This window comes from Lipotes vexillifer, unplaced genomic scaffold (assembly GCF_000442215.2).
Source record: "Lipotes vexillifer unplaced genomic scaffold, Lipotes_vexillifer_v1.1 scaffold681, whole genome shotgun sequence".
Lineage (NCBI taxonomy): Eukaryota > Metazoa > Chordata > Mammalia > Artiodactyla > Lipotidae > Lipotes > Lipotes vexillifer.
Window position 1 is genome coordinate 840,814 of NW_006791462.1, and position 20,953 is coordinate 861,766.

The 20,953-nt window shown below is 37.2% G+C and overlaps 1 protein-coding gene and 1 non-coding gene across 3 annotated transcripts in view; both read left to right on the forward strand.

The window, feature by feature from the left end:
* Window positions 1-18,111, forward strand: part of CUL4B (cullin 4B) — a 32,660-nt gene extending 14,549 nt beyond the window's left edge. Inside the window, exons 4-20 of one of the 2 annotated variants that reach the window (XM_007464424.1) lie at window positions 689-758; window positions 1,526-1,599; window positions 2,397-2,559; window positions 2,839-2,928; window positions 3,229-3,311; window positions 3,947-4,014; window positions 5,148-5,266; window positions 5,871-6,063; window positions 7,352-7,456; window positions 7,951-8,061; window positions 8,516-8,601; window positions 9,713-9,820; window positions 10,692-10,805; window positions 11,525-11,630; window positions 12,734-12,906; window positions 15,231-15,383; window positions 17,720-17,875. In XM_007464424.1, coding sequence (XP_007464486.1) covers window positions 689-758; window positions 1,526-1,599; window positions 2,397-2,559; window positions 2,839-2,928; window positions 3,229-3,311; window positions 3,947-4,014; window positions 5,148-5,266; window positions 5,871-6,063; window positions 7,352-7,456; window positions 7,951-8,061; window positions 8,516-8,601; window positions 9,713-9,820; window positions 10,692-10,805; window positions 11,525-11,630; window positions 12,734-12,906; window positions 15,231-15,383; window positions 17,720-17,815 — 1,912 coding nt within the window. In that variant the 3' untranslated portion in view covers window positions 17,816-17,875. Of the gene's footprint in view, window positions 1-688; window positions 759-1,525; window positions 1,600-2,396; window positions 2,560-2,838; window positions 2,929-3,228; window positions 3,312-3,946; window positions 4,015-5,147; window positions 5,267-5,870; window positions 6,064-7,351; window positions 7,457-7,950; window positions 8,062-8,515; window positions 8,602-9,712; window positions 9,821-10,691; window positions 10,806-11,524; window positions 11,631-12,733; window positions 12,907-15,230; window positions 15,384-17,719 lie in introns of both variants that reach the window. The other variant, XM_007464425.1, reaches the window with a different exon arrangement.
* On the forward strand, window positions 2,637-2,709 carry TRNAE-CUC (transfer RNA glutamic acid (anticodon CUC)). The gene has a single exon. It is a non-coding gene; the product is annotated as a tRNA-Glu (tRNA).
* Window positions 18,112-20,953: the final 2,842 nt, after the last annotated feature.

A 20,953-nucleotide genomic window follows, 5' to 3' on the forward strand; every position in this document is an offset into this window, starting at 1 on the left:
TATCTTTTTTTTTTTTACATCTTTATTGGAGTATAATTGCTTTACAATGGTGTGTTAGTTTCTGCTTTATAACAAAGTGAATCAGTTATACATATACATATGTTCCCATATCTCTTCCCTCTTGTGTCTCCCTCCCTCCCTCCCACCCTCCCTATCCCACTCCTCCAGGCGGTCACAAAGCACCGAGCTGATCTCCCTGTTCTCCCTGTGCTATGCGGCTGCTTCCCACTAGCTATCTACCTTACATTTGGTAGTGTATATATGTCCATGCCTCTCTCTCGCTTTGTCACAGCTTACCCTTCCCCCTCCCCATATCCTCAAGTCCATTCTCTAGTAGGTCTGTCTTTATTCCTGTCTTACCCCTAGGTTCTTCATGACATTTTTTTTTCTTAAATTCCATATATAAGTGTTAGCATACGGTATCTGTCTTTCTCTTTCTGACTTACTTCACTCTTAACCATTATGCCACCAGGGAAGTCCCACTAAGACTTGTTTTTAGAGGTATTTTTTTTTTTAGTGGGATCTAACATGTTTTTACAGTTTAAGAAGTAGCATTTTGTTTCATAATTAAGTGCTGTTTAGTTTCATTTAGTACCTAAGGCATTCCATATTTAAGACAAATGTGCTCTTACGTTGCATATATTACTTGTACTAAGCGCTTTTAAAATATCCTTAACGTATATCTCACGGATTCATTGGATAGTGTTCTTTTTCTAAAGAAGATCGATAGATGTTGGCAAAACCATTGCAGACAAATGGTAAGATGGAAAAAGCATTACATTTCAGCTAAATATTGTAGTTAAAATAAGTTTCTTCAAATACAGGAATGCTAGTTTTAAAAGCTTTGCAATGGGGGGACTGAAACTAATTTTGGTTGAGTTTTCTATTTTAAAACTGCAAGTTACAGGTAAACCAGTATTTTAGAATGACTTGCACCTTACGATCATTTTTATTTTTGTAACACTTAAGCAAAAAGTATTTATCTCATTAAAAAAGTTACATTTTGCCTGTCAGTCTTTATGGCTGTCCCACTCGCTATTTGGTTACTTGTGAAGGTGCCTGATGGTTCTGCATTTTAGGTTATTCAGATCACAACCTTTTCCTTTTTCCCTAATCTGGTATTATTTTAAACCTTCTATTCTGCAAATTAAAAATCTTAAAATCCATCCCACCCACCCAAAATTCCACGTATACAATTTAAGGCAGTTTCACCCTGAGGACTGTTGCTGAGGAAAAATTGTATGCCCCTTTATTCTGTTTTTATTTTTAGTTGCTTCTCAGATTGCAAAGAAGTCATAGACCATTTTAAGTGTCTTTTTTTTTTCTGGAAACTACAGCAAGAATTAAGGTTTATTAATAGTTTAATAAAAATGGTGTGGGCATATTCTCAGGTAGATGTGTTTATCTGCATGTTTGATCCTAGTAGGCTGGTATATATACAAGTAAACCCTGCAATCTTGTTTTATAAAATATTTCAGCTTCACAAAATATAAAAAGTTGTTTGATTTCTTTTTTTCATTGGCAGATCATGATCAGGAGCATTTTTTTGTTTCTGGATAGGACTTACGTTCTTCAAAATTCAATGCTACCCTCCATTTGGTAAGGATATCAGAAAAAAATTATGAAGATTTGTAACAAATCATAGTCAAATCTTAATTACACTAATAGAAGAGAGTGATACTGTGAATATTCTCCTAAAAACTCATATTTGGCTTCTAGACTTCTGTTTATAGCAGTTTTACCTTGTTAATTATGTTTTGCCTATGCTAATATTGGAGATAGCTAACATTCCCTGGGCATATAATAACTTATGAAGAAGTTTCTTTGTTAGCCAAGGGGATTAAAGTTTGCTCTGAATTGTCTGAGTGTGCATCATTTTGTTGCTGATCAAGATTTCACTCATTATCTTTTAACATTATTGTGGAAAATTCCATGTATACACAAAAACAGAAGAGTATAATGAGCTCTTCCCCCCACCATGTGCCTAGCATCTACCTACAGCAATTATCAGAGTTTACTGATTTTTGAGTACTGAAGCCAGATGACAAATGAGCAATTAAGCCTTCATTACCAGTACAGTGAAGACCATTTTATAGCTTTGAGCTAATTTTGCCTCTTGATTTGACCAAGGAAGAAATCCACCAAAGAAAATAATACAGTAAAACTTAGTTATGGAGGAAGATGGGAATTTAGCTTCAGTTTTCATTAAAGACAAAATGAGTTTCCTGTATGCTTTAATCTAATAATGTTATTTAAAATTAAATGTGTGGATTTTATACTTTTACAATTGCTGCTTCAAAGCCTGGAACCCTAACTAACATGTGGTGAGAAGTTAAGCCTCTCCAGAAGTGGTATTGTCGTCAATTAATTTAGATTATATATATTTTTTATTTTAGGGATATGGGACTGGAGTTATTTAGGGCTCATATTATAAGTGATCAAAAAGTCCAGAATAAGACAATTGATGGCATTCTTCTTTTGATTGAGAGGGAAAGGAATGGTGAAGCAATTGACAGAAGTTTACTGCGAAGCCTTTTAAGCATGCTCTCTGATTTGCAAGTAAGTCAACTACTTCACTTACTACAGAGCTGATTGCTATCCCTAATTTGATGTTTAAAAAGCAAGCTCAGGGAAATTCCCTGGCGGTCCAGTGGTTAGGACTCTGCGCTCTCACTGCTGAGGGCCCAGGTTCGATCCCTGGTTGGGGAACTAAGATCCCACAAGCCGCGAGGCATGGCCAAAAAATAAAAACCAAACTCATAGTGCTGTTCCCATTAAGGGCATTCAATAAACATTTATTGGATAATTGAACTCCTTTATTTTGTTACCCCTTCCCAGATTTATCAGGATTCTTTTGAACAACGATTTTTGGAAGAAACTAACCGACTTTACGCAGCCGAAGGCCAAAAATTAATGCAGGAAAGAGAGGTATTTAAAAATCATGATTAATAAATCCACTGTGTATCATAATAGACCCTACTTTATTGAACATAAGCTGCCCTTTGCATTTATCTTCCCAACATTATGTTGCTTTTCTCTCACTTAGGTGCTCCTTTCTTTTCTCTCTTCTTAAAGGCCAGAATTCTGGATCATAAACTCTACCTATAATTTTACATATGATTCAACCCTGTCACATTTGACAGGGCTGCTCCCAGGATCTTTTGGAGTTGACATTTTCTGAATGATTTATGGGGCGGAAAACAATAATATAAAAAACTATCTTTGTAGGTTCCTGAATATCTTCATCATGTTAACAAACGTCTAGAAGAAGAAGCAGACAGACTTATTACTTACTTAGATCAGACCACCCAGTAAGTATTACATGCTCAGCCTAATAGCCTTAACCTGTGTTGTTGAATCACTTAAGGCACTTGGGGCATCCCCAAACATGTTAGTAACTATTTTCAGGTGTCTCGAGTCTTTAACGATTGTTTTCGTAATGCAACCTTCGAGTTATTATTTTCCCTACTTCATTAGATTTAATCAAGGATTTGATAATTGGTTGTCTATATGTGTTTAGGATGTAATTAAAAAATAGTATTACAAGCTGATGTGATCTTTGAAATCTTCAGGCCGATTAAAGTTCAGTGGGTGTTCATAGGAGAAAGTATTTCTGTGCTTTCCTAAATATTACCAACCAAGGAGTTCCTGTAAGCAGCACAGATAAATTCCTTACTTTCCCAGTGAAAGCAGAGAAATTTGGGAAAAGCCAGCCATAGCAAGACCCTTAAAATATTTGTTTCGTGATGTAACAAATTCTGAAATATGCAATGTTTTCCTTCTAGTCATAAAGTAGAGTAACTCCGAGCACAATAAATTTATACATAGGAATAGGAATATTGAAATTAACATATAATGAGCTATTTGATTTTTCCCCCCCCAGGAGAGACTATAAATTTTCAGCAAAGTCAAAGTCAATAGTTCTAAACTTTTTTTTTCCTTGTAGAAAGTCATTAATTGCTACTGTGGAAAAACAACTTCTAGGTGAACACTTAACAGCAATTCTTCAGAAAGGTAATTGGTAATTTACAAATGAGAGATTACTTTTAAAATGGTAGCAGCAAACAAGTAGAAAAATTTTTAAAGATTGCCCTTTTAAAAGTTTGGTAGCGTGTGGCTGCATTTCTGAGGAGGGACACAACCCCTTTTCCGTATTCATCACAGTAAACTTTCAGGAGGTGCCTGTTTCCTTAACTTAAAGATACAGGGAGTGAGATGAGAGGAGACTACCAACTCTGGTAAAGAAACAGTGGGAATTGGGGAATTCTTGATTTAACTTTTAAGACTGCAGTAATAAGGAAATGCATTCCTTTTTGCACTGAAATGTTTTTGTTTCTAGCATATAAAACCAAGCATTTCTATTAATCCTAAGTGATCTATGAGTATACCCTGAATTTTACTTTGACAATGCTACAAATAGGCAAAAAAGTCTTACCTTTCTCTCCAGCCATCTTTTCTTTTGTTTAAGGTATTTTAGTACATTAACGCAGTTACACTTTTATTTCATTCTGAAAATCAAATACTTTAGAACTTCATTTAAACTTGGCCTATTGATGCATGGTTTTTGATATACCACAGGCCATATCCAATACTCTGAAATATATATATGTGTATACTAATGCAAATATAATGTGGCTATTGCACATGTGAGGTATTTATAATGTGTATTTATGTAAACCAATTTTTATAAGTTGGTTTATACATCTCATCTACTATGCTAAATGGTACAAACCATTACACAATTTTTGTGTTTTTTTGTGTGTTTTTTTTTTTGCGGTATGCGGGCCTCTCACTGTTGTGGCCTCTCCCACTGCGGAGCACAGGCTCCGGACGTGCAGGCCCAGCTGCTCCCCGGCATGTGGGATCTTCCCAGACCGGGGCACGAACTCGTGTCCCCTGCATTGGCAGGTGGACTCTCAACCACTGTGCCACCAGGGAAGCCCACAATTTTTGTTTTTATATAAAGTTCCCTATAGTTAGTTTTCACTTGGAAAGGTGATAGTTTCTTTGAGTTTAATTCAAAGCACATCTCTGTATTAAAATCACAGACTAGTCATAGTTCAGACCAGTATCACAATAACTTATTTTTCATTAAAATATCTGACATTTTTGTTCACTTTTTTAATACCAAATGTTTCAAACTTCAGGTTTAAATAGCCTCCTTGATGAAAACCGAATTCAAGATTTATCTCTCCTGTATCAGCTCTTCAGTAGAGTTCGAGGTGGCGTTCAGGTTCTCTTGCAGCAATGGATTGAATACATTAAGGTATTAACATTAACCTGTTTTTTTTCTCTCTCATGGCTTATAATCTATACATCTAGAGTACATATCAGCAAGAATTTCTTATTTGTTAGATCCTTTTTTTTTTTTTTTAAGTAATGGGCATTTTGAGAACAGTCAACCTGAGAATGATAGCTGTGTGGCAAATTAGCAATAAAACAGTTCTCTTCTTGATGTCTGATGTGATTTCTAGCTCCAATAATTATAGCAGTGAATGTGGAAAAAGGAAGAGGGCTTCTTTTGGATCCAAATTTCTTTCCTTTCTTTGATCTTACACTGAAGGCAGATTGCTGTTTTTTAAAAATTCAACCCCACTTCTTTAAAAGTAGGAAAAAGACCCTAGAGACTTCTACAATAATGCCCCATTATGATATTATATAGCCAGTGGCCATTACTTATTTTATGACTATAGATGAATGGCATCAGTCTGGATGTTTTATAACTTTATTTTTTTATTTTCTTGACTTCAAAGCCAGCTTTATCTTAATTTTTTGAGATTTTTAAAGTCTGTGTATCTACTTAAAATATGATTTGGGGGATTGTTTTCATTGCAGATAATTCTAATAGAAAGTCATTTTTGTTTCTTTAGGCATTTGGTAGCACTATTGTAATTAATCCTGAAAAGGATAAAACCATGGTTCAAGAATTGCTGGATTTTAAAGATAAGGTTGACCATATAATTGATATCTGTTTCCTGAAGAATGAAAAATTTATCAACGCCATGAAAGAAGCATTTGAAACATTCATTAACAAAAGACCAAACAAACCTGCTGAACTTATAGGTATTTCTCTAGTCCCTTTTCCCGGTTCTTTAATGTTCTTTTACTCATAAAATTCCAGTTAACCTGAAATTTTGACAAGGTTTTGTATATTAACACCTAATTTATTTGGTGTTAAAACCCACATGTCAAACATGGTCTTTCTTTGTAAGACCCTATTTACTTTTATTTATAAAAAGCTTGGTAGCTGTTTTACAAGCCTCCTGCAATTTAGAGGTGAGGCAGGGTGCCATTTCTTGAGGCCCACACATAGGGCTACAGGAAAGGGTAGCACAAAATTACAGTTGCCAGTGAGAAAGGTAGAATGTCCAGGATGAAAATAAACCTAATAATCTGGGCCCATTTAGAGTAAAAGGTGTGGTATACTTCAGTTCTCAGTTTTTCCCCCCTGGGTGCCCCTTAATGTCAAGGAGGAGTTAGCTGAGAAGGTCCTTCGCCAAAAGGATGAAATTTTTTTTTTTTTAATTTTTGACTACATTGGGTCTTCGTTGCTGCGCGCGGGCTTTCTCTAGTTGTGGCGAGCGGGGGTTACTCTTCGTTGTTGTGCGCGGGCTTCTCATTGCGATGGCTTCTCTTGTTGTGGAGCATGGGCTCTAGGCGCGCGGGCTTCAGTAAGTTGTGGCACGTCGGCTCAGTAGTTGTGGCTCACGGGCTCTAGAGCGCAGGCTCAGTAGTTGTGGCGCATGGGCTTAGTGGCTCCGTGGCGTGTGGGATCTTCCCGGACCAGGGATCGAACCCGTGTTCCCTGCATTGGCAGGTGGGTTCTTAACCACTGCGCCACCAGGGAAGTCCCAAAAGGATGAAATTTTGTTGGTTTACTACTTAACCCTTAAAATTTTTGCAAAATTTGCCTCTTACTCTGTAATGTATCTGGTTTGTTTTAATAGAAAAGGGTTTAAGATTGCATACCATCAGTGTAAAATGAATACTCCAGAAGATGTGCCATGTCTTTCAATGGCTTTGATGACCCCAGCACAGGGCTGTATACACCCCCCACCCCCGGGGTACCCATATCCCGCATATCCCATTTTTAGTAAGCATCAGTATGGTAGAAAGTACATTAGATGTGGAGCCAGAAGACTTGGGTTTGAGTTGAGACTCTTGTATTTTTTAGCTCTGTGACATTGAACAAGTCACTTGGTCTCCCTGACTTTGGAGACTGTTTTAAAAATGCATGTATACATGTGAAACATTGAAAAAGTCAGTATATCATACTTCTATTTGGTATTTATAGTGACCAGTACCTCATGGATACATGATCACTAAACAATAAACTTTCCCCCCATTTTAGCTAAGTATGTAGATTCAAAGCTTCGCGCAGGCAACAAAGAAGCTACAGATGAAGAACTTGAGAAAATGTTGGATAAGATTATGATTATATTTAGATTTATCTATGGTATGTATTTTTGTTTTAATATTTTTCTTTTAAAACAAAGCACTCAACAGAGAAACTAGCGAGTATAACCAACCTAGAAGGTATATTTATTTGGGGGTTAGCTATTTAAAATTCTGTTACATTCCTTGCATTTAATATATTGGGGTACTTGAGGAATGTTACTTAATTGCCTTGTGCTTTGACTTTTCCACTATTAAGAGCCTTGAATTTTGCTACTTATTTTAATCTCTAGAGTATTGATGCTAAAGCTACTAGTTGACTAAAGCTTTTCTAAAGAAAAGTTAATTCAGTCTTAATTCTTTACAGCAAAGAACTTTTGAAAGGTTTGGCACAAAAATCTACCTCTAATGTTTCTTGCATTTAGCAAACTTGGATAAAATCTATAAATTTAAATAACTTGGAGTAATGGTGCGATTTATTAAGCACTTTGAGTCAATTTTGTCAAAACCTTATATTGGAGTATTATGAGAGTTGTGTTTTATTATTTAACATAGGCAAGGATGTTTTTGAGGCCTTCTATAAGAAAGATTTAGCCAAGCGCCTGTTAGTTGGGAAGAGTGCATCTGTGGATGCTGAAAAATCAATGCTGTCCAAACTTAAACATGGTATGTTTGTCATTCTTTCTGTTCCTTTTCTTCTTTGATTTCTGAGAGGAAATGTTAGCTTAGTTTTTACTCTTTCAGTCAGTTGCCTCTTTTGTCAATCATTGTATGTTCATATGATAAAAACGTAAATTGAGTAAGCTCATTAGGTTTCTAACCTATTTACATATCCAGAGCTGTTGTGATTTTTTTTTTAAATAAAGCATTGTTCTTTTATTATTTGTATAAAAGTTTCCCATTTATCTTATGCCTAAGTAGTAGATAAGGTTACTGTAGGATTAAAGATTTGACTCTGAATTAGTGGGGCATATACTTTGGGGTAAGGATTTTTTTGTTCTTATGAATAGTTACAGATCATATTTCATGCTAAAGTAAGTTTTATATTTCATGTTTTCAATTCTAAATTCTGTGTTTTTACCACTTTAAAATACTGTAAATGTACAAACATCTTTAATAGAATGTGGAGCTGCTTTCACCAGCAAACTTGAAGGAATGTTTAAAGACATGGAACTTTCTAAAGACATCATGATTCAGTTCAAACAGGTAAAAGTGAGTTAAACTCTTACTTAATTCCTCCAACTTAAATGTGTTTAGTTATCTCCTTACTTTGGTTTGTACTGAAGATAAATAGAAACATGTATTTGTTATAAATACTTCATAGCAACTTAGATGATAGTCACAGTGGAGGAAAAAAATCACGAATGAAATGTAAGTATATTTGACCTACTTCAAAATTTATTCTCAGTATACACCCAAGATAACACAAAAATAGAAATAAAATGTATTGAACAGAAGTAAGGACAAGAAAAGCTGTAGCTAGTGAGAACAGGGCTTCTAGCATCTAATCGCTGTTGGTGAGTTGCATGTTCAAAGCTGGTGATGGGGAGGGAGGAGAAGTGATAGAGTGATTGTATAAGGCCTTTAGGGACATGGGGAATGAAAAGCTAGATACATAGTTTTGCAGGTGTTGGTAGAAGCTGGCTTCACATTTTTGAGATTATAGGTAATAGTGATAACAAAGTAGATTTTCCTCTCCTAGGGTTTTAATAATGACTTCTTTACCACTATATTGCTATGGTGGGAAATGAGAGTGGAAGACTCGAGAAAGATTAGGGTCAGTAGGATCATGGGTCCTGTAGTAGCTACAGAATAGGGTTTATTTGCTTTGCCCTTTCCCCTTCTTCCTTCCCCATTTCAGGTCACCCCTTGCAAACAGGCAGTGGAGCAGGTGAAAAACCAGAGACTTGGGCTGGCTGGTGGGGTGAGGAATGGGGGTTGCTGCCAGGTTTTCCAAGCCACATAGGGGTCTCCAGAGATGGGGACTGCAGGTGGTATGGGGAAAGGAATGGAGAAGAAATCCAATAACAGCCCAGTCGTATGTGAGAAATTATTTATTTAAGTCGTTAATGCCTCTAACAGAGTCATGTGATCTTTGTGTGCCATTGTAGCAAAATGTTACCCAGTGTACTTTTCTAGTGCACTTAACATAGGCTTCACTTATAGTCCTTTTAATAGTTGCCTTTTATTTTAAAGATCGTCAGTATTCACATGTAGTTTTGTAATGGGGAACTTCTTAAATGGGTCATTATTATGGCATGAAATGTATGCACTTTTATTTTTTAAGATCTCAGTGTGTGTGTTGATCTTATTGTAGTATATGCAGAACCAGAATGTACCTGGGAATATTGAATTAACTGTGAATATCCTGACGATGGGTTATTGGCCAACATATGTGCCTATGGAAGTTCATTTACCACCAGAGGTAAGAGTTGCTGTTTAGGACTTGAGTTATAAGCATAGAAATACATGACATTTCTATTTTGCTTATCATTGAAAAATATGTACTTTTTTAAAAGTTTGTTGTCAGTAAGTATGCCACCACCAAATGTCAACTGTTTTTAATACTTTACTCTTTTATTTATATTACTCTTGTACTTATATCATTAGAGCATAGCTAAAGATGCCAAGTTTCTGAGTTCAGGGCCAATTTCCTTGACTCTTCTTTCAGTTCCCCAGATTGTACCCATCACTCTGCCCAGCTCTCAAAAATTCTTGTCCGTATATCACCTGGGGGTTGGACTGCTGAGTGATGGTTGCTTGAGTAAATCCAACCTAACTCCTGGGGAAATGTCTTAACCCAGGACTGAAGCTTAGAAAAGGGTTAAGGCTAGAGAGATAGATACTGAGAGTCCTCCATGGAGATAATCATGGAAGCCCAGGGAGCAGATCTCCCTCATTAAGAGGGAGAATGTGGAAACAGGAAGAACAGGCCTAAGGCAGAACTTTGAAAAAGGCTCACATTTGGTAGGTAGTAGGAAGAGGTACCTGTGAGGGAATCCAGTGAAGAAGCAATAGTGAGATAAAGGAACCAGCATGTTGCAGAGACACAGAAGACATTGGAGATGAATGTTTCGAAAGAGGGGATGATAAAATGTTGCAGACAGATTAGAGAGTGTAAAGACTGATTCATGCCGTTAGATTTGGTGGTTATTACCTTACATCAAAGTGATCAGTGGACCTGCTCTGTATAGTCTTTAAAACTTCCAGAAATTTTTACACGAGATAAATATAAAAAGTGGTGAACGTGATATTGGATACAGAGCTTAAATAAAGTTTTGTTTTATTTATTGTAGATGGTAAAACTTCAGGAGATTTTCAAGACCTTTTACCTAGGCAAACATAGTGGCAGGAAACTTCAGTGGCAGTCAACCCTAGGACACTGTGTGCTAAAGGCCGAATTTAAAGAGGTAAGTGGATGTTCCCCAAACTTAGTTTTCACCTTCATCTTTGATATTGAGGTCATCCCTCTTAATTTGAAGGTTTAAGGTGTTTTATAAATTTGTCCTGAATATCTGCATGAGATAGTGATAGCTTGTCACAGCCCTGTGTATATTATAAGAATGTGGTCTTTTCCACTGTTGATTGGGCCCTGCTGCAAAACCAAAACCAATAACCCTTTTCTCCCACACCCTTTCCCCACCTGTGGATGCAAAATTCACGCTGCCACTTCTTGACAGGAAACTTCTTTTCTTGGTGCTGGGAGCTAGAGAATAGAGTGGGCGTTAAGGGGAACAGTTCTTATATCAATTTCAAAAAATCCTACAGCTTTTCATGACTAATCCGAATCAGAAGAGTTGAAAATGCATTGAAATAGTGATTTCTTGTTGCTCATGATAAATATCTGTAATGACACATAAAACCGAGTTATTAATTTTCATTACTTGGTTGTTTTAATTATAAGGCTTAAAAAAAGACCTGTAGAAAGGTCACCCAATCCTTCCTCCTGTTTTAGGTAGGATCACACCTAAACCCTACACTGAACATACTGGCCTTTCTGGATAATGTTAATCCGAGTTTCTAAATCCACTAATTGAAAAATGCTTTTCCAGTAAGAGATTAGTTATTTGATTAATTTTCATGCATTTTTAAAAAAAATGATGGCTAAACACTGTTGTTTCTCCAACAGGGTAAGAAGGAACTCCAGGTCTCTCTTTTTCAAACACTGGTGCTGCTAATGTTTAATGAGGGAGAAGAGTTCAGTTTAGAAGAGATCAAGCAGGCTACCGGAATAGGTTTGTGTTGAATCGTTTCATTAGCATGCATTATTCGGTGTCCACTATGTGCACTCCACTTGGTTAAGAGCTCTGGGGGACTATAAAGGGATAATCCCCCTCCTCAGCACTTACAACCATGGGGAAAGGGAGAAATGACAATTTCACAACCAATAAGTACCAATCTGTGGTGCTGACAGAGTGTGTTAGGAGTTCAGTGAAGCAAGAGATAACTGTGGACTGGCACAATTGGGAAAGCCTTCATGAAGGAGGTAGGACTTGGGCTGGGCCTTCAGATTTAAGTTAGGGAGAAGGCATATTTTGCAAGAGGAAATACCATGAGAAAAGGCGTGGAGGAAGGAATCAGCACAGTATGGGCAGGAGTCATAAAAAGTTTAACTGCAGCATAGAGTAGTGAGATACAAAGTTAGATAGGTAAGATATGGAGAGCCTTACAGATCTAGCAAGTGAAACATACATTGTAGGATCTCAAGTGTGTGACATATTGGAAGTGACTTATTTGGGCAGCTTGCCTATAATCAGTAGATAGTAGGGCAGCTTGAAGGATGAAGAGATTCCAGTCCAGAAGCTAATGGGGTAATTCAGGCGTAAAGTGATAACGAGCTTAGACTAGAATGAGGCCAATGAGAAGAGAGACGAAGCATCTCTAAGGAAGCAACTACTAGATATGTGGAGGATGCAGGAGAGGGAAGAGTTAAAAGATGATTCCAGGGTTTTTCACCAGAGGAGGTTGGTAGCTTCATAACTAACAATTGGAAAGAAAACAGTTTTATGGGGAAGATGATGAATAAAATGTTGGACATATTAAAATTGATGGTAGTAAAAGAGCCAGCTGGAGGTATCCTTTAAATGTAGGACTGGGGAAAATGAGATGTCATTTCTGAAGATGTGGTGGTTATCCACTCGGAATGATAACTGAAGCCTTTAGAGGACGACCAGGAAAAAAGCCATTGGATAGGACAAAGAGGAAGTTGTTCATGATCTTGGGGAAAAAAGGAAACACTTTTAATAGATGGGTGGGGTAGAAGCTAGATTGAGTTTGAATGTAGCTGTGCGTGTTGATGAGTTAGTAACAAATAACTAAGCCACTCTTTCTTCTTCAGAGGATGGGGAGTTAAGAAGAACACTGCAGTCATTGGCTTGTGGCAAAGCTAGAGTTCTGGCGAAAAATCCAAAGGGTAAAGATATTGAAGATGGTGACAAGTTCATTTGTAATGATGATTTCAAGCACAAACTTTTCAGGATAAAGATCAATCAAATTCAGATGAAAGAAACGGTATTTCTTTTGCATTCTCCTCATTCTAATGTAGTGGAATTATATATGTTCATAATAAAGATTTATAAAGAAGATTTTAGCCTAGAATACTACCACTAACATTAACATTATGTATGCCTATATCTAGCTCAGTGTATTTCAGTATTTGATTTTGCAGGTTTTATGGGGGCAGAGGTGTACACAATTGGGCCTGATAGTTTTATATCCTGCTTTTTGTGTGTTTAAATTAAGACTTTAGAATTTTTAAAAATTTATTTATTTTATTTATTTTAGGCTGCATTGGATCTTCGTTTCTGCTCGCAGGCATTCTCTAGTTGCAGCGAATGGGGGCTACTCTTCGTTGTGGTGCGCAGACTTCTCATTGCGGTGGCTTCTCTTGTTGCGGAGCACGGGCTCTAGGCACGCGAGCTTCAGTAGTTGTAGCACACAGGCTCAGTAGTTGTGGCTCGCAGGCTCTAGAGCACAGGCTCAGTAGTTGTGGCGCATGGGCTTAGTTGCTCCGCGGCATGTGGGATCTTCCTGGACCAGGGCTCGAACCTGTGTCCCCTGCATTGGCAGGCAGATTCTTAACCACTGTGATACCAGGGAAGCCCCAAGTCTTTAGAATTTTTCCATGCCATTAAGCATCTTTATAAAATGGCAGATGGCCACACTATTCTTTTACACAGCTATAATAATTTATTCAACCAATGTCCATTGTTGGGCACTTAAATTCATAACTTCTTAGTATTGTAAATAAAACAGCAAGATACATCTCTGTACCTAAATCTTAATCTCTCTGAGCCTTTCCTTACGAACTTATCATGGAAGTAGATTTTTTGGGTTAAAGAGTGTGAACATTTTCAGAGTCTGAATACGTTATGCCATTTTGTGTTCTAGAAAGATTGGACCAATTTACACTGTCTAATGTGAGTGCCTGTCTTACTGTGCCCTTGCCAGCACTAAAGATTATATTTTCTTTTTTTAATCTTTGCCAGCTTGCTTGGTGAAAAATTGGAAGGTTTAGTTAGTGTTTCTTTGATCAACAGTGAATATTTTGTTTGTTTTTACCATTTGAATTTGTAAGAGATTTTTATTAAGGAAACCAACAACTGCAGCATTTCCTGAAACCAGTTGGTTTCAATTCCAACAAGGTTTAATGCACTACTTGAGAAAAAGTTTTATAATAGGGATAGAAGTCAAGGTCGCAAACAAGTTCCTGTCTCGTTAACATTCACATCAAAGGCGTGATACTCCGTTAGATTACTGTGTTATTTTAAAACGTGTGCTGTATCAGAAAGAAACTAACTGCAAAAAACCCAAACTAGGAACTTCCCTGGCAATCCAGTGGTTACGACTCCGCGCTTCCACTGCAGAGGGCACAGGTTTGATCAGGGGAATAAAGGTCCCGCATTCCGAGTGATGAGGCAAAAAAAAAGAAAAGCCCAAACTATTCTTTTAATTTAGGTGCTAAAGAGGAACATTCTTGCTTTAGCATTAGAATTGGTTAATTGACTTTTTTTAAACTGTGCGTTTCTGATTTATATATTACAAAATAAAAATTAATGAAAAATAATTGGGACTTGCCTGGTGGCACAGTGGTTAAGAATCTGCTTGCCAATGCAGGGGACACTGGTTCGATCCCTGGTCCGGGAAGATCCCACATGCCGCAGAGCAACTAAGCCTGTGCACTACAACTACTGAGCCTGTGCTCTAGAGCCCGCGAGCCGCAACTACTGAAGCCTGCACTCATAGAGCCCATGCTCTGCAACAAGAGAAGCCACTGCAATGAGAAGCCCACACACCACAACGAAGAGCAGCCCCCGCTCTCCACAACTACAGAAAGCCTGCACAGCAACGAAAATCCAAGGCAGCCAAAAAATAAAATGCAATAAAATAAAATGTTAAAAAAAAAGTTTGACTACTGGTTAGCTTAGCTGGTTAGTATCGTACTTTGAGTCAGATGTCAGAATCAGTCACTTTTACAGATAAGCTAATGTCATACAGAAATCTGGTCAATAACCTCTTGTGACACATTAAGATTTTGAGAAGAGAATAAAAGAAAATGATAAATTCTGCATCAGCTGTCTCTCTTTCTAGTAAAGCAACTCAAAGATGGTATTTTTCTATTAACTAATATTGGTGTTACTTCATTGATACAGGACATTAGGCCAGATAGGAGTTATGTTTGTAGGGTTTTTTCTGTCCTTGTCAGTATTTATAAGGTTTCTTTTGATCAGCATATTTAAAGCATTAACTGTGTCATGTCCCTAAAATGTACAATTTGTATAAGTAATCAAGTTTCACTTCAGGTACAGTTCCTAAGTTTAAAACTTTTTTGTTAGGTTGAGGAACAAGCAAGCACCACAGAAAGAGTATTTCAAGACAGACAGTATCAAATTGATGCTGCAATTGTTCGAATTATGAAGATGAGAAAGACACTTAGCCACAATCTCCTTGTTTCAGAAGTGTACAACCAGTTGAAATTTCCAGTAAAGGTAGGTACTTCTGTATTTTATTATTGAGCTGCTTATATATAAAAAATATTGAGTTTATTATATATAAAAATTAGATTTTTCAGACACAAATCTTACAAACATAGAATAAAACCTCAAGACCATTTGGAGGGACAAAAGTTTTCATTTCTTATGCTCATATATATGATTCCAGAAAAACCTTTGTTGGCATATGTGGGCAGCTGTGACAAAAGGGGAAAACAATTTATAAAAGCTCCTATACCTGAAAGTTTAGCTGCTAAGTGAGTCTTTGAAATTTTCAAGTTTATTCACTTTATTTTTTTGAGCTGCTTTGTTATTTTTATTTCCTTTTTCTCCTTGAAATACCTAGCTATTTGACAGATTTGGTTATTTTAATTAAGTTAAATCTAGTTAGCTTGTGTAAGTGTTCATTAAAAACTATACAGATAACTAGTAATCATTAGGCATCTTTTTTAAAGCTTAGCAGTAGTTCTGGCAAACAAATTAGTCATCACATGGACATGTTCCATTATAAATGTCCAGTAATAAAGCGCCTTAGACAATGTGGTGTTGTACTGGACTGTATCTCATGTTTTAGAAGATTCCCAAACTCTTATGATGATAAACACTTTGTAAAGTTTGGATAGACTCTTGGCTGTTAGGGTTCTCATGAGCTTTGGGCCTAGGTAAGTCACTTCACCTTTTGAGCTTGTTTCCTCTTTTGTAAAATGGAGATGATAATAGTACTTATCTCGTAGGATTATTGTGAAGCGTAAATGAGATAATATATGTAAAACTTAGCACTGGGCCTGGCACATAAGTGCTCATTAGCTGTCACTGCTAATAAGGTAGGCTTTCTCTCTCCTCCAAACCTAATACTGCCTCCTCATTACCACACTCTCACCCTCATGTTCTGCCTTAACAATCATTTCACCTCTAGCCAGAGAGATCACTGATGCTAGCTAGCTAGGGAAGGTAGAGGATCACTGTAATAAATACTGTGCTGGTATTCTAGGTCTTTCACCATAATTAAGAGAAAGTCATTTTGATTTTCAAATCTTGGAATTCAAACTTTGGTGAAATTTTGGCTGCCCCAGCAAACTACTTTCCCTCTTTACCTTTCTTGATCAAGTAGCCATTTTACACAATCTGAAAAACTGTTAGCAAGCAAGATTATATTCTCTTTATAGGCTGGATACAAAAGACAGTGGAATTTTGTTACCCAAGAGCTAAGAATGCAATCATGAGAACAAGCTATAATCTTTCTCAATGATTTTTCAACAAATAGGATTCAAAAATTCAAATCATTTATAGCAGGTAACAGTTAAACCTTAAACCTGAAATATGAAGATCTGAATTATGAGATGATACCTCACTTATCAAACCATTTGTTGTAGTATTCTTGTAAATAGTGATTTCCATAGTACATTTTTTTTTTTTTTTGTGGTATGCGGGCCTCTCACTGTTGTGGCCTCTCCCGTTGCGGAGCACAGGCTCCGGACACGCAGGCTCAGTGGCCATGGCTCATGGGCCCAGCCGCTCCGCGGCATGTGGGATCTTCCCGGACCGGGGCACGAGCCCACGTCCCCTGCATCGGCAGGCGGACTCTCAACCACTGCGCCACCAGGGAAGCCCAATAGTACATTTTTTATTTAATTTATAAATATGCAACCTGACTTTGAGAACCAGCTTTTGTCTAAATTTAGGGTCTACTTATTTTCTCGAACTATCTTGGCAAAACTAAATAGCATTCTGTTTCCTTAAACTATACTGTGTTCCTTTTGTGAAGTTATGGTAGTCTTTTGTATTTGTGCAGAGAATAGCTGGTTCTTAGAAGACCTCTTTAAAATAGAAAAGTAAAGTATTGTATAACAGTATGACAGGGGACTTCCCTGGTGGTCCAGTGGCTAAGACTCCCCGCTCCCAGTGCAGGGGGCCCGGGTTCAATCCCTGGTGACGGAACTAGATCCCACATGCCACAACTAAAGATCCTGCACGCAGCAACAAAGACCCCTCATGCTGCCGCAACTAAGACCCAGCACAGCCAGATAGATAGATAGATAGATATAGATAGATAGATAGATAGATAGATAGATAAATAGATAAACAGATAAATAAATAATATAAGATGTGAGAGTGTATAGTGTAAAAACATTTTTTAACCTGGTTTATTTTCATTATACTTTCCTCTTTAAAAAATCAAGGCGATTTAAAAATAAAAATTAAAAAATATTAAGGAGATTAAATACATTAAATCAATGAGCCAAAACTGTTCTTTTTTTTTTCATGGAGTATTGGTAAATGGGCTTGAGCTAGTGATTATGAGCTTTGCACTGAAAATTTGCCTTCTCTTACAGCCTGCTGATCTTAAGAAGAGAATAGAATCCTTAATTGACCGGGACTACATGGAAAGAGATAAAGAAAATCCAAACCAGTACAATTATATTGCATAAAATGTTGGCCTTGGAGCATTTGGTGTCATAAACAGTAGCCAGTGGATAAACTAACCTGTTATTATTTGACTTCTTTTATACTACCAATGACCAAATGAAGCAGTGTAATGGAAATAGTTGAGTGACTTTTCAGTGGTTAACATGCCCATTTAAAGAGTAATACTTACCTTTAAGAAGAATGTTGTTGAACTCTTTGCATGTTATTTAGTATGATGTGCAGAAAACTCTTAAGAAAGTACCTGGTCTTCATGATTCCTATTTGGAACTGGGGAAGAGGTCCCTATGGCTATTAAAAAAAAGAGGAGGGGGGGTTCTTATACACCATTAATTATGAAGCAAAAGGTTTATTTGCTTAAAATGTCATTTAAAGATACTTAAACTGCATGCAAACTTTATTTACTGTACAGAGTTCTGGATGTATTTATCAAATAGAAAAACCACCCTGGACTTGGTTGTTCACCTGTTTTGTGATTTCCCTTGAAGAGAAAAATAAGTTGTCATAGCTATTGATATTTTACTAAGTAATGTTCTGTTACACTGAAAGGGATGTTTTTAAAAATTTTATTTGGAAACAAGTTTTCAAGCAGAGGGACAGTTGCTTACATAGTCTTGTATACACACATCCTAAAATGTTCCCATGGGATGTGTGTATATCGTTCAGCCCTGAGTTTACTGTGCTGATTAACAGGTACTTATAAAAATAGCTGAAATAGAAAATTGCTGGTCAGTTGTACTAGAAGAACATGGTAGGAGAGAAAAATCCAACTCTTTCTTCATATTAAAAATGAATATAATATGAACATCGCAAAAGAGACCAAAACCCACGTGTTGTGTAACTTTTTACAAGAGCAAAAATTCATAAACTAGTTTTCAACTTCCTTTAGACTTTAATGTTGTTTGGACAGTTTTGTCTTTAACTTGGACCAATTGTAGATTGTTACAGGCTTCCTGGGATTTAGCATTCCTATTTTCTCTACCAAAGTTTTTTTTTGGAAGCACCTCAACTCTCCTTTTTGTTGGCGTATGAGCATTTCCTTTCATCCTTATTTTAACTTCCTAAAGCCCTAGATAGAACTAGATCCTTCCTCATTTCCCCCATACACCCCCTAGTTGGGAATTTCAAATTCTGTATTATGCTGATCTTACTCCTTTCAAAATTGCTTGAAGATAAAGAGTTCTCATAGCCACTGGACACCTACCTTTCAGGGGAATGTCCTAGGATTGTTCATACATAGAAAATAGCAGAAGTATTATTTTTCAAATTGATAATGTGAGTAAAAGTCTTCTCTTTTACCATCAGTGGTTTTTTGTTTTTGGGTTTGGGGTTCTGTTTTGCTTCCTTGTTTGTTTTTCCTTGAAGCTTAGAAGGGAATTGATCTTGGAGGAAAAGCAGAAATTTTGTTTTGATTTTTTAAAAAATCAGAACTGCTTTAATGCTTTTTCACCGCCGTGGCCTCTCCCATCGTGGAGCACAGGCTCCGGACACGCAGGCTCAGCGGCCATGGCCCACGGGCCCAGCCGCTCTGCGGCATGCAGGACCCTCCCGGACCGGGGCACGAACCTGCGTCCACTGCATCGGCAGGCGGACTCTCAACCACTGCGCCACCAGGGAAGCCCACTTTAATGCTTTTTTGCAGCAGTGTATTTCCTTGACTATTTGGAACCATTAAGAAGAATACCTAGGTCCTAACGCTCAACTGAGACTTTTGGCTCTTGTGTTTGCTATTGATTGTTTTGAGTTCTCAAAGACCTGTGACCAGCTATTTTTTTTAAAGTTGCCTGTTTTCTTTATAACTGCATCAAACTTACATACTGTTGTCCACAGTATGTGGTATTTAGAATGCCTTCCTAACTATTTTTGAGCAGCCATTGCCTGTATTTTTTTTTTTTTTTTTTTTTTTTTTTTTGGTACATGGGCCTCTCACTATTGTGGCCTCTCCCGTTGCGGAGCGCAGGCTCAGCGGCCACGGCTCACGGGCCCAGCCGCTTGGCGGCATGTGGGATCTTCCCAGACCGGGGCATGAACCCGTGTCCCCTGCATCGGCAGGCGGACTCTCAACCACTGCGCCACCAGGGAAGCCCTGCCTGTATTTTCTTAGAGCCTCCCTGGTTTCCTTAACTGAGCTTATCTGACAAGGAAATGCAGCTATTTTTTTTGCCCTCTCTCCATACTGGACCATCTAAGTCAGTGTTCTAACTCATCCCTGGTGGTCTGTGAGATACGTAGACTGTTCCACCAGACTTGATAATTACTCTTAAGGAAATTTTAGGTAGAATTGGTACCATTAGGAGACTCTTGGTGTTACCTTTGTTATCTTGAAAGCTGGTCCCTTCCCTGAGGCTCTTAATTTTTTGAAAACTTGATGCTATTTCAGCTGAAAAAATTGGTGAGACTATTAAACAAATTGAGGGGAGCTGTTTAAGAAGTTGAAAAGTAATCACAAACAACATTGGATAATTGTGACTTTCAGTTCTGTATCAGTTGAATTTTTGTGCTCTTTTCCCTGTGTACGTGGTGGTTCTATTTTTCTCCAATAAAACTTTTATTTAAAAAAAGTTTCTGGAGAAGATCTTTAAAATTCAAATATTGTAAGAATATTATAAAACCACAGAACTTAACATCTTCTTCCTAATGATTTCTTTAATGAATTCACAGTTGTCAATTTTGTTATTTTTTAAGTTTCTCTTTAATTTTTGTGGTGGTTTGATAGTAATGCTGTAGGAATGTGGAGGGGAAGGTATGGTAGCGGATGATTCCCAGGAATCCTCAAGGTGAGTATTTATTCTTAAATGTTCTATTTTAGAAAAATCAAGCACAAGTAGAAACATTGTTTCATCCAAATCCTCAAAGTCAAGTAGTTTCATAAAGTCAGTATGAAACTAGTCTAGATTTAAGTTGAGAAGGATTGGTGTTAATTCTTTAAATACTTAATTAGAATTCATGAAGCTATCTGGTCCTGGGCTTTCTTTTATGGGGAGTTTTTTGATTATTGATTCAATCTCTTAATAGTTTTTTTCAGATTTTCTATTTCTTGAGTCAGTTTTAGTATTTTGTCTTAAAATAACTACCCTGACTTTTGTCTAGTATTTGCTTGGTATATCTCTTCATTGCTTAACAGCCTTTTCTTATATTTTAGG